We start from the raw sequence: 12,056 nt of genomic DNA, 5'->3' as shown, positions 1-12,056 counted from the left end.
TCTGTCGGCAACAAGGACACTCGCTTCCAGGGCAAAACCCAAACTATCGGGGTATCATACAGAGTGTACGGAACTAAATTCGAAATCAAGCCTGTAGCGGACTCGGCAACGGTGCAGACGCGTTCAACGCTGCGCCGGGGCCCGTCAGCTGGTCGTCCTCGCGTTCGGGTTCGACATGGATCGGTCCATCCTGATCAGTCGGTTGACTCTGGTGACGTTGCTGTTGCTGTTGAATCTGTTGGTGCTGCGTGGTCGCTGGTGCGGGTGGCAACGAGTTCTCGAGCGCATCGACCCGCGTGTCCTGTCGGTAGATCGTAATCTCCTGCTGTCTGTGTGGGTGATGGCGTCTCGAAAGTCAGTACGGACTCGACGCAATTTTGCATCGCATCGATAGAGAGAGCCACGTACTTGAAGTACCTCCGGTTCTCCTCATCGATCAAGACGAGGTTGAGGTAGTACCGAGTCGAGAATTTCTTGTTGACATCTCGGAACGTTGGCGTCAACTCGAAACCGCCCAAAAACAGTCGTATCGGGATCGTCTCGCCTATTCCAAGACTAGTGAGAATCGCCTCTCGATCGAGAGATAACGCGCGAGAGCCTGCTCACCTCGGACTGGCGCTCCATCCATAATCTCGAATTTCGTGATCGTTTCTGATTCGTTGTACTGGTTCGGGACTGCTCCCGTCGTTTCTCGTCGAATGATGCTCAACTCCATGTGCTTGATCTTGATCCGGACGAGCAAGAAGTAGATCTTGCCGACAATGACATCCTTCAAGTGATACCTGATTGGCCAACCGAGATTCAGTACCGCGACCGTCTGTTCTTAATTAGGGATCCTGCGACATACTTGGACTTGTTGTACTCGAATTCGATGTGGAGACAATCTTCGATCCCGACCTCCATCTTGATCGAGTTGTTCGTGTCGGGCGGCATTCGGAACGAGTGTACCCACAACTCTTTCTCCTTGACGACGTCCGCCATTCTCCTCGACATGGTCACGCGTACAAAGTACCTGGACGTGAGAAGAAGATCTCAGCTCGGTGCGTTTGAGGCGCAACGGTACGAGTATGTCGAGAGCAGAGGTGTGGCGCACCGTAGTTTGACGTTGATGCCATGGTACGACTCGTACTGCTTCTCGACGTTCTTGAACTCGAAATCGAAAGACTGTGCCGTGCGCATCTCACCGGGAGTCGCAAGTTCCTGTACAAGCGAAAGGAACTCGTAGTGATTCCCTCTGTCGTAGAACAATTCTTATGTTGCAGAGAAATCGGGCGCGGGAGTCAGCTGTGAACCTTGTCTCGTGCCGCCTCGAGAGGGAGAGAGGGGGGTACCTATGCTTCCGACAAACTCGACCTTGATGCCGTCATGTTTGATTCCTTTGCCATCCTTGACTCTCACAATCGCCTGTATGGGTGTTTCGATAGCGAGTTAGGTCCTCACGAGTGCGAAGGTTGACCTGCAGGAAGCGAGAGGAGACATACCTGACCTCGCACCGCCTCACCATCGTAGTACACCGGACACCGCTCACGATCGAGTAACGCGAGCTCGCCTTTCTTGTCCCCAGAAGACGCGCCTTTGACCTCGACTGATGGTCGGTCTTGCTCGTCTTGCAAGTGTACGTCGATCTCGATCGGTGACGCGAAGCTGAAGAAGGATGCCATCTTGTATCACTCCTCTCTTGACTCGCGAGACCTGGTCGCGGATTGAGAACGGCTTGGAGAGCTTCGGGGGAGCGTGAATGCAATGTTGATGACGAAGTGGTCGAGAGAGGCGCTAGAGCGTGTCGTACACCTCTGGGCTGTCGTACCTGTCGTGGGATACTAGCGAAGTGGGCCAAGTCGGTGGCGATTCACGAATCTGCGGGTGGTGTCGGGGTGTGGGATGCTCGGTTGATGAAGTGGAGCGCTTTCGAGACTCTCGGCTTTCTCCTCCTCGCTGCACATCCACTCGCGGTGAAATCCGACAAAGCCCGCTCCATGTACGCTTGTGCGACTACGCCTCGGTATCTGTCATCATATATGCAGCTCGGACAAACGAGCTATAGATCGCTCGCCAAACCAAGGGAGCAAAGATGCGGATCTTGGGTCCACCACTCTCAGGCAGCGGGAGCTACAGCGATCAAATATCATCGAATGGGCGATAGCAATATACAGAGACAGCAAGGACCGACAGACGAGAAAAAAAAGTACAGCGAGCAAAGCTATGAACATCATCTACTCAGAGCATACCTACCCGCGAACCACGTTCGAAGTCGAAAGCCGACGTCAGCTAGCTGTCCATCCGGATGTCAAGACATCGCCTTCGCCATACCTGCATTAACAATGTTCTGCATAATGATTTGATCCTGTATCGCCGCGAGGACTGGTCGGATTTGCGCGGCATCTACCTCGATCAAATCACTCGTTAGCGCGCAGGCCGATCAGGGTCAAAAGTTTCTGAGCGCTCACCCGTGGCGCATGTCAGGTGCACAATGAGCTCCTTGGACGGATTCGTGTAGAGCGACGAGAAATGCCTGACGAGGTACGAGCTCGTCGACCTGAAATCGTTCGGTCCTCGGTACTCGGGCACATGTTCCGAGAGTGGATAAGCTGCCAATTTCTGTCGTACCGCAGTCCAACGGTCAGCGAAAGAAGGGTGCGTTGTAACGCAAACGGAGCCGACTTGCCGCTTGAAACAGGTCAATCTTGTTGAGAAACAAGATCACGTTTGTCTTGAGGAACCACCGTGAATTCGCGATTGAACTCCACAGCGTCGTCGCTTCGGAAAATCGAGTCACGGTTTCATCCTCGTACAAAACCTGATTGTATTCGGAGATCTGCCGCATCGACTAGCGTGAGCACTTTCCACATGAGAAGGAAGGATTCAACCAGCGTTCGTTCTCACCGAGATGAGGAACAGGAGGACCTCGACGTTCTCGAAGCAGTTTTGCCACTTTTTGCGCTCGCTCCGTTGTCCGCCGACATCGACAAGCCGCAGTCGCATCCCGTTGATGTCTAGATTCGTCTCGGCGACTCCTACACTCTTGACACGAGATCGCAAGATGTCCTGATCAGAAGGAAGGTAACCGGGCGTCGCAAGTCGTCCCAAATTCTCAAAGTAGCTGCAAAGCAAAGAGCGGGGCTCGGTGCTTCAGCAGATGTCGGCGCGCAGGACGAAAGTCAGGATTGGCTTACTAGGAAGCGGAATCGTTGAGCTGAAACTCGTGCGAGATCTCGACCGCTTCCTTCGCTCCTTCGAAAGCCCACACTTGCGCGAGAGCCCGAGCAAGGGCGGGTTCCATCTCGCCGGTCGGCGCCGATAGTACGGGGTCGTCACCATAGCTCATGATCAGCTCAACCGCCTCGTTCAGGTGCGAGGGGATCTCGAGGTCGAGAATATCGCTCAGAGCGTCAATGATGACTTGCATCGAGCGCAACGAGTTGTCGTAGATGACGTCCCGATAGTCTTGTCGTTGCTCGTTCGAATACGGTCTGCCATATTTGAGCTGGAACTGCTTCATCACTATGTACCGACCAAGGTCAGTCACGCATATGGGCTGTTTTGAAAGTGCTCGAAGCTCACCCGTTGATTTGCCAGACTCTCCGGCTCTTCAGGATCGGGCGAGACAAGCGCGAGTCAGCTACTGCTTGCCCTGAACGAGCACATTCGGAATGTACCCTAGGAATAATAGCTTGACTTCTTTCCTGCAGAGCCCGTATGAAGGTAGGTCAGTGCAAAGCTGCAGATTGAAATCCGAAGAGACTTGCCGCAAAGCATCCTTGTCTTGGGCGAGACTCTTTTCGATCGCAGCGTTACGCCTTTCCGCCTCGACATCGACTGGAGTTGACGATCCGCAGCCCATCTTTGCAAAGTCGTGGTCGCGTGGGAAGAAGTGAAGTCTGTTCGAATCGGTGGCAATGCGCGCGCAGTAGGCGCTCAGGTTCGAGGATGAGCGAGGAGAAAGGGAACACTTGTCTGGACTACATCGCGACACCCTGACGTCCTGAGCTGTAAACGTGAGCGGATCGTGTCAGGACAAGTTCCCCTTTCATAAAGGGAAGGGGCGCCTGCGCTCACGGCTTCACGGGACTCGGCACTCGTGGATCTCGGGACACCGGAAGCCCTAGCGCCTATCCGATGTATCCTGGTGTCGCAAGCGTGTCAACTGTGCGAGCGTCGACCCACTTCGCTCGGGTACACTTCAGACCGAAGGAATAGCATTGCGGATGCATGGCAACACGGTCTGCATTGAGTTCAAACAGTAAGGCCGGTAGTCAAGGAGTCAACATGAGCCTAAGTCTACACATGAGCTCTCTCGAGACCCGTAACGGTGTGCGAGAGCCGAAGGAAGATGAAACATTTCGCGGTCGCGCACTCTTCCTACTACCGCATCCTCCATTTAGTGGTAGTCGACAGACACCGACGGCGACTGATCATCACCTGCTTGCCGGTGGCGAACCTGCTCACGGGTATCGGTGAGAACCCTTGATCGAGCCGGATCCTCTGCTATGCTCTCGGCTCCTCTGCTCAGGCTTTTTCGACGAACGCTTTGTTCTGGACGTGCCCTAGTCGGATCGAGTGACTCTCGATAACGCGGAAAGGCTCTTGCACTGATTGCTTTCTCCGACCTCATCCGCTCTCGAACCTCTCGGCTTTTCGGTTGCTCGTTGCATTTGCCAGCTTCTCCTTTTTGCCTCCGTCTCAGAATCAGCTACAGATGATGTCGTTCAAGACAGAGCACCCGTATGTGCCAGAGATTGTGACGGATCGCGATCTCAAGTGAGTGACCTCGTCCGCTGTGCTCAACCGCGACAGTCTAGCTAGAAATGCTCGGTATTGTTGCCACCATACTGATACATCGCTCATTGGTACAGAGTGGCAACGCTTGCGTTCGGATTCGTTATCGGGTTCATCATTCCTTGTTGCAATACTGCATGGAAACAGTCGCACAAGCTCAGTGCTTACACGATTATGATCTGGTGCGCCCTTGAATCCGCTCTAGCCCGCAGATCACCTGGACACTGACGTCCGACGTGTATGCAGGGGCGAGATCACCGTTTGCTGGGTATGTCCCCTGCTCTTTCGAAGCTTAGTATCGATTTGTCGACTTATGCTGCAGCTCTGTTCCCACTGTTCCAGATCTTTGCCGTCGTGCGTGATCACCTACGAAATCACTTGGAGCATCTGCCCATCCGGGACTTACTCGACCTTGTCTCGCTCGAGCAGATCTGTTGGCTGTATTTGATCGACGTCATCCCACACTCGTTTGCATTCTTCTTTTCGTAAGTAGCTTCAGTCTCATCCAACGAGATGGACATGTTGTTGATGCTGAAGTCATCTCGGCTCGTTCCACTATTTGCAGCATTCTGACTTGCTGGGCACTTCAAGGTTGGTACTTCAGCTCGATATCCGCGCTCATTGGAACTGACTGTTACTTTCTGTACCTTTAGTGCAATTCCTGCTTGTGAGTCTAGTGACATATCTTCGTGAACCAGAAAACTGACGAATTCGTACTGCCTTCGATCAATCACAGCAAATCATTATCAAGGTAAGCAATCTGCTCTGTCTCGCGAAGGAAACAATTGCTGACTGGATTGCATCGATGTAGTCTGTTTCCACCTCGTTCTTGCTTGTTCGTGGGTCACGGAGATCTGACGCTGCTGCATCGACTCGCCTACTAGTCGAGTCAACCGTAGGTGTAATTTGCTCGAGCTACATTTGAAGTTGCTGACGGGCTCGTGCTGTAACTGCAGTCCTCTCAAGTGATCGTCGCAGGCAGAACTGGCTGAAATATGGTGTTGCAGCGATGTGAGTCTGCCCAATCATCAGCCCGCTGTGGACTGGATATTGATTGCCTCTTCGTGCAGTATCACGGCCATCAAGTGAGTCCATCCAACCTCTTTGCAGCTCGCGACCTTCTCCAACATTCTTGCCTGCGATAGCATCTCGGTCTACTGTATCTGGATTCCCGCTCGACTGCAGATCAACCATCGATACGAGGAAATCAATATCTGGTGGGACAGGTGTGAGAAGTGCATCTACCTCGTCATCGACGCGGCCCTCAATATCTATTTCATTCAGCAAGTCAACGTAAGTATAAGGATGACGCTGAGACGATGCCCTTCATACAACGCCTCGCCTCTTGACGAGATGCGGATGTAGCTGACGATCGCTTGTTCTGCTGACAGAAACGCCTGATCGCGCAAGGACTGGAGCGCTACCGACCCCTCGTTAGCTACAACAGGAACCTGATCGTCGTATCAATGGCTTGCGATGTCATGATCATTGGTTTGATGAGTTTGCCCAATTCGTTGCGTTGCATACTCGATTTCGGATTTTGCGGCGGAACGCTGATCCGCTTGCTCAATCAGGTTCGTATACATGAGTTTCCACAGTGTCGGCTACCTCATCAAGCTAGCTATCGAGATGGCCCTAGGTCAGCCCTCGCCGCTCCGGCCAAAAGCGTACGCATAGATGGAGACTGATGCAGAACATCCTGCTTTTACTCCCGCTCTTACCTGGCTCTCCCCGACGACCCTTCTCCTCATCTTCATTCACTACAGGCGATTTGATCATCACAATCTCGAGCGCCAAGCCGGCGCGTGACACGGTCAACGCAGCGTTTGAGGGACTCAAGATCGCTGTTTCGACTCACACGACTACAACTGCAGTTCGCTTTGACGATGGGGACGCTGGTGACGACGTCGATGGTCTACGCAAGACTCGCACTCCTGCCAGGCCCGACCTTTCGATTCGACTCGAAAAGATCCGCCGAGATCGCAAAGCTCGAAAAGCTGCCGAGGTCGATGAGCTCGGGTTGGGCAGGGACGAGAAGGACAACTTTGATGATGACATCAAGATTGACATGGAGGCGCCCGACTCTGCCCATTGGGAGAACGTGAGTTACGAACGATTGATCCTGTCGCCAAGAGACCGATCCACTCATACCTTTGATTATTCTCGCGACAGTCGGTACACCACCTTCCAATTCACGGTACCTACTCGCCCAGTCAGGGGTCCTTCCTTGACGAGAAATTGTGATCGTCGCTTTATCGAGCTCAATCCCCTGTTAGCCCCGGTGAAAGTGCTTCTCAAGCGGGGCGTATTGAGCACTCGTGTAGACTCTTATGCATACTGTACTGGCTCACTTTATTTCATGTTCTCTGACATGGGTCTCGAGCGCACTCGTCGGTCTCGGCATGAAGCCTCTCCATTGACCTTGGCAATCGGGTCTCGACCTGGCCGCGGGACGGTCCACTTCGGACCGCCAATCGCTCGACTCCGCCCGATTTCCAGATGAGAGAGAGTACACGGCAAATCCGGCACGGCTGCATGTACCAGAGCAGGTGGACAATGGAAGTCAGCTTCCGACGCGGGCCCCGGCCGGACTGAACTCGTTACGGTCCGCGTGCTTGATCAGTACGTCTGTTGCGTGGATAAACCCTGTGACCGGTATTGAGAGCCCAAAGAACCTGGGGCATTTGCCAGACGAGGAAGGTGTCGCGAAATCCCTGCGGCGCGCCCCGCCGAGCAGGTGATTCTTACACTGAACATTTGTTACGACCATTTTGCGCTCACCTTTGATTCTCTGTGCGCTTCAGCCGACATGCCGTTCGTGGATCTGCCCAATCGCCAACTGTGAGTGGTACTTGCACCGTGCCCTTTCTCCCGCTTGCCGTTTGAAGGTTCTGCCCCACCTCGGCGCAGCGAGAGACTGACCGGGAATCTCGCGCTACAGTCACCAGTACTACACCATCAATCCCATCTACGAGTCAATCACGCATGGCTTGGACGAGCCTCCGCCCGAGAGTGGAGTGTTGGATGACAGATTGACAATTTGCTTCGTGCATGCGGGCACTTCCTCGAGCGAAGCATTCATCAGTCAGGTCCGTCGCAACGTATCAGGCTAGGTGCCAAGGCTTGGAGTTGAAAGGCTGATTCGTCGCGAATTCTTCCAACAGTTTCAAGACCCGCGACTACGAAGTACCTTCAACCTCGTCTCTTTCGACTCGCGATACTATGGTCGAACAACGGCACCAAAGAAGCTCGACTACTATCAGGATCTTGACGTGAGTCTGAGAGCGGAAAGGGATGCTAGCAAACCATGGCTGATTGAACCCGAGCTTGGTACTCGACTTGTACAGGAACGAGCAGAGGAATTGCTCGATGCGATCGATGCTGTGCTAGGTGACAGACCATTCGTCGTGTTTGGCGAGAGCTTTGTTGGCGCGCACTGCTGCGTGCATGTTGCTGCCCGACGGCCAAAACAGGTATATACTTGTCACGCAGACCCGCGACGCCAAGAGACCGTGGCACTTACCGCCTTCATTTGTAACATTACAGATCAAGGCAATTGTGATGATTTCGCCATCATTTTTCGAAGAGTGAGTTTTCGCTTGCAGCGGAACAACCTCCGCAAGGATTTCTGATTGATCATGAAATCTTGTACAGCCCGCCAGAAATGATTGAAATTCTCGACAATCAGTGGGCACCGTGGGCAGTATCGAATAAAGGTGGCAACGGAGACGGATCGGGGGATCTGCCACAGGGCGCACTCGAGATCGCTGGTAAGCTCACAGGTTCTTCCGTCTCAAAAATGAATGATATGCTCATTCAGATTCTAGGCGACTATTTCTTCGGCACATGTACGCGAGAACCTGAACGAAAACAAGCGTTTCTGGACCGGTATCAGTACAACAGTGAGTTCCTTCCTTGTGTCCCTCTGGCTAGTCATTTCCTCATACATCCAACACAGACGGAAGTCGCTGCGACGGTCACAAACTGTACCAACTCCTGCACTGGTTCAAGCGGAAAGCGCCACCGAAAGAGGTGTTCGAAAAGATCGTTTGTCCGACGCTCATCTTTCTTGCTACGGAGGACAAAGCAGTCTCTCCAGACGATGCCGCTCAGCAGTGGTACGACGCACTCGTTAACGGTAAGCTCACGCGGTAGGCTATTGGGGTTGTTACCGATTCTAACTGACCGGTGTATACTCTTTCAGTCGACACTTCCAAGAAGCGGATCGAGAGGATTCACGGGGGGACACATCTGATGGCGACGACGGATTCAAATGTTGTCAACAGGGTGACGCTCAAGTTCCTGCAGCGGAATCTGAATCTGTAAAGACCAAAAAGAAAGGCTTGCGGGACAAGCATCCTTGGAATTTAATACATTACGAGGCTTGTGCGATTTGGACGAACCCAAATCCCTGTCGCTACCGAACGCGTTGTTCTGATCCCATCCGAGACATGCTTTGTGCGGAGGAGAGGCGAGGTCCGTGTGACGAGCTGGTTCCCGGTTCAACAGAGCTGGGACCCCTCGACGCGTGAGCTGCCTTCGATTTGCTTGCTTCACCTTATTCGCGCGCACTTGAACATTCGAACCCCGCAGACGGAGCGCGATTCGCTTAGAACGTTCTGAACCCCCACTACGCGCTTCTCTTGTTCCGCCTGCACTCTTTACGCACCACGCCTCCACTCTTCCCGTATGTTGGATCCCCTGATCGCCTTTCTCGACCTCTCGAAGGACAAGCGGACTTCGCCAGAAGCTATCCCTGCCCTGTCGCAGCTCCTCCAGGGTGTGTATTATTTGTCCGAATTGAAGCGCTTGTGCTGTCTAACTGACGTGCCCATACCTGAGAAGCTCTTTCGCAAGGTCAAGAACCGACCACAGACCAGCGGCGCAAGCTCTTGAGCGCTTTCTTGGGATCCGCATCGCCTGGCTCTGGTTCCGAACTGCAACCCTCGACTCAGCTGTCCCTCCTCGCAACCTCGATCAAGCTGCTCGGTCGGGATCCTGCAGGCAGTGAAGAGCTCGCAAGAGAGGATGGGATCAAGGTGCTGCTCGAACTGGGAGGGTTGAGGCGAATTGCCGATCTGCCTCGGAACGCGAGCAACAGCCTTCACGACCTGCCAGAGGGAGAAGACGACGATACGGAGACGCTAGCGAAACGGGCGATCGAACGAAGAGAGCAAGATCCACTCAGACAACACGAAGCCGAAGCCCTGAGATGTCTCTGCAATGTCCTCATGCTGCAACCGTCCTCGAGGGACGTTTTTGCCAGCGTCGCCCTCTCTGAAGACAAGCGGACAGTCATGAAGGGCCTCCTGAGAATACTCGGATGCGAAGGAGCTGGATTCCTCGCTGGACGACTGCTCTTCATGCTCACCAGTAAGCCAACAGAGGCCGTCTCCGAGCTTGTACTCGAGGGCGACATCGTCGAGATCCTCAGGGATGTGAGTCACATGTTCTGTGCGATCTACTCCGTCCACCGTTGAAAGCTGACGCCATTGTCGATGTTAGTACTCTGCTCGGTTTCTCACAATCTCGAAATCGAAAACACTGGGATCTCAAAACAGCTCCGGCACCATGCCCACCTCCGAGGACGTTCTGCGCGAGCACCTCAAGCTCGCCTACACCGTGATGTTGTATTTTGACCGCTCGCGTGACTTGGGTCGAAGGGGCAGCCAAGACGATGGCGCGCAAAAGAAGAAGAAACGGTTCTGGAGGTCGCGACAGTCTTCCGCTTCGAGCGAGTCCGGTGCAGCCGCAGAGGAAGCTGCGCAAGAGGCGTCAACGAAGTCGACCTTGCGAAGAGCAGTGGATGCCGTCAAGCTCAACTCGGGCTCCTCCAGCTCTGCCTCGAATGCGGGCTCGACGTTGGCACCGCCACCCCGTGAAGAAGCGTCGAGTGAAGCGCTCTCGCTCACTTCTGCTCGACACTTCCTTCCTATCTTCAAACCTTACCTCGAGATCGCTGTGACCAGTCCACTCTTCGTCGCTGGCGGTCCCTCCGCCGAACTTGCCGATCTCAACCCCACCGTCAAATCTGCGATGAACGCCTTGCTTAACTTTCCGGTTGAGATCGAGGAGATCGACGGATCTGAATATAGTTGGATCCAGTATGTCCCGACTCGAACCGACAAGAATGGCATCGTTCTCAAGGCTGGCGGTTTCGGTTCTCTTGGCGAGCGACTTCTTAGCCTTCTCCAGCAAACCTGCGACACTCATTTTCCTGTCGACGTCGCGCCGCCCGCATCGAACTCGTTCTCCTCGACGCTAGCAAACAAACCTCCCTCCCTTCCGGCTGGTCCTGATGACTGGATCACGACCGGGCAAGGTGAGGCGACAAAACTGGAAGAAATCCTTGCTCCTGTCATGTTGCTGCTGCGGAAGCTCAGCATGGTCGGCGAAGCCAACGAGATGTTCCACTTTGTCCTGTTCCCTCCTACCATGTAAGCCGAAGTTGCCTCAAGCACATTGAGGTACCTTAACGGAGCTAAGCAAACTTTATCACAGGGATCGCTCAAAGCCCGTGAATCGCCATTCAACCCTGACAGGCCATCTCGTTCGAATAATGTCATCAGTGTTCCTACCCAACACCGCTTTCGGCGTTGGAGAATTCCTGTACAACCTCGCCGAACGTTCTCCCGACAAGTTGTGTACATTGATCGGATACGGCAACGCGAGTGGATTCCTGCAGAGTCGAGGAGAACTCATTCCGCCACCACCTCCTGCCGATTCTGTCAACAACGAAGAAACAGATACGTTTGACCGCACGATCAATCCGATCACTGGAGCTTTCGATCCTCCGCCAGACCCGAATGCAGTCGAGATGACTGAAGAAGAGAAAGAGCAGGAAGCGGAGAAACTCTACACTCTCTTCGATCGCATGTCACGAACAGGGGTCATGAACGTCGAGAACCCGATTGACAAGGCTCGACAGGAGGGCAGATTCGAAGAGACGAGTGAGCAGCGAGAGAAGGAACTCGAGCGGTTGCAGAGGGAGGAAGATGAGATTGAGAAAGAGGTCGAGAGGGACATGGCTAATTGGCGGGCAAAGCGAGACAAAAGCAGGCCTCTTGCCGGGGAAGGGTCACGGTAGCATATAGAATTGACTGTCTCCAAGATGTTGCACTCCTTTGAGGAATCGATACCCAGATTCGTTGTAAATCGTTGTGGCATAGCAGATCCAGGATCCAAATGTACATGTATAGTCTTACATCGACAGATGAGTATGGTCCAGAAAGCAGAGAACTAGACAGTTAGTCACCCCAGATCAGGTCGAGAGTGAGGAT

General features: G+C 53.6%; 5 protein-coding genes across 5 annotated transcripts; 3 read left to right on the top strand and 2 right to left on the bottom strand.

The window, feature by feature from the left end:
* Positions 1-85: 85 nt before the first annotated feature.
* PEP8 (retromer subunit PEP8) lies at positions 86-1,661 on the bottom strand (the record flags this gene model as incomplete). Its single annotated transcript, XM_076678659.1, has 7 exons — positions 86-329; positions 409-544; positions 607-782; positions 848-1,012; positions 1,094-1,250; positions 1,332-1,404; positions 1,482-1,661. The coding sequence occupies 7 exons, from the start codon at positions 1,659-1,661 to the stop codon at positions 86-88; spliced, it is 1,131 nt and encodes a 376-aa protein (XP_076534151.1).
* A 626-nt stretch (positions 1,662-2,287) lies between these two features.
* On the bottom strand, positions 2,288-3,841 carry JCM15063_003063 (guanine nucleotide-binding protein subunit alpha; the record flags this gene model as incomplete). The annotated part of the gene is made up of 8 exons (XM_076678658.1): positions 2,288-2,382; positions 2,448-2,598; positions 2,666-2,815; positions 2,884-3,100; positions 3,174-3,501; positions 3,562-3,587; positions 3,657-3,683; positions 3,747-3,841. 8 exons carry the CDS (start codon positions 3,839-3,841, stop codon positions 2,288-2,290), a joined length of 1,089 nt encoding a protein of 362 aa, XP_076534150.1.
* An 855-nt stretch (positions 3,842-4,696) lies between these two features.
* JCM15063_003062 (uncharacterized protein) lies at positions 4,697-7,020 on the top strand (the record flags this gene model as incomplete). Its single annotated transcript, XM_076678657.1, has 16 exons — positions 4,697-4,758; positions 4,854-4,958; positions 5,023-5,044; positions 5,119-5,130; positions 5,206-5,261; positions 5,342-5,367; positions 5,430-5,443; positions 5,513-5,527; positions 5,588-5,615; positions 5,733-5,787; positions 5,847-5,861; positions 5,922-6,069; positions 6,168-6,289; positions 6,351-6,415; positions 6,543-6,877; positions 6,949-7,020. The coding sequence occupies 16 exons, from the start codon at positions 4,697-4,699 to the stop codon at positions 7,018-7,020; spliced, it is 1,152 nt and encodes a 383-aa protein (XP_076534149.1).
* Positions 7,021-7,585: 565 nt separating this feature from the next.
* Positions 7,586-9,102, top strand: JCM15063_003061 (alpha/beta fold hydrolase; the record flags this gene model as incomplete). The annotated part of the gene is made up of 9 exons (XM_076678656.1): positions 7,586-7,617; positions 7,718-7,865; positions 7,941-8,048; positions 8,124-8,249; positions 8,323-8,363; positions 8,431-8,546; positions 8,604-8,678; positions 8,735-8,914; positions 8,981-9,102. 9 exons carry the CDS (start codon positions 7,586-7,588, stop codon positions 9,100-9,102), a joined length of 948 nt encoding a protein of 315 aa, XP_076534148.1.
* A 363-nt stretch (positions 9,103-9,465) lies between these two features.
* Positions 9,466-11,863, top strand: JCM15063_003060 (uncharacterized protein; the record flags this gene model as incomplete). The annotated part of the gene is made up of 4 exons (XM_076678655.1): positions 9,466-9,556; positions 9,622-10,214; positions 10,282-11,213; positions 11,278-11,863. 4 exons carry the CDS (start codon positions 9,466-9,468, stop codon positions 11,861-11,863), a joined length of 2,202 nt encoding a protein of 733 aa, XP_076534147.1.
* Between the last annotated feature and the right edge of the window lie 193 nt (positions 11,864-12,056).

The sequence above is a fragment of the Sporobolomyces koalae genome (assembly GCF_050403365.1).
Source record: "Sporobolomyces koalae JCM15063 DNA, S_koalae_JCM15063T_v1_ctg16, whole genome shotgun sequence".
Taxonomy (NCBI): Eukaryota; Fungi; Basidiomycota; class Microbotryomycetes; order Sporidiobolales; family Sporidiobolaceae; genus Sporobolomyces; species Sporobolomyces koalae.
Note: the sequence above shows the minus strand (reverse complement) of the source record. Positions and strands in the feature narration are given on the sequence as shown.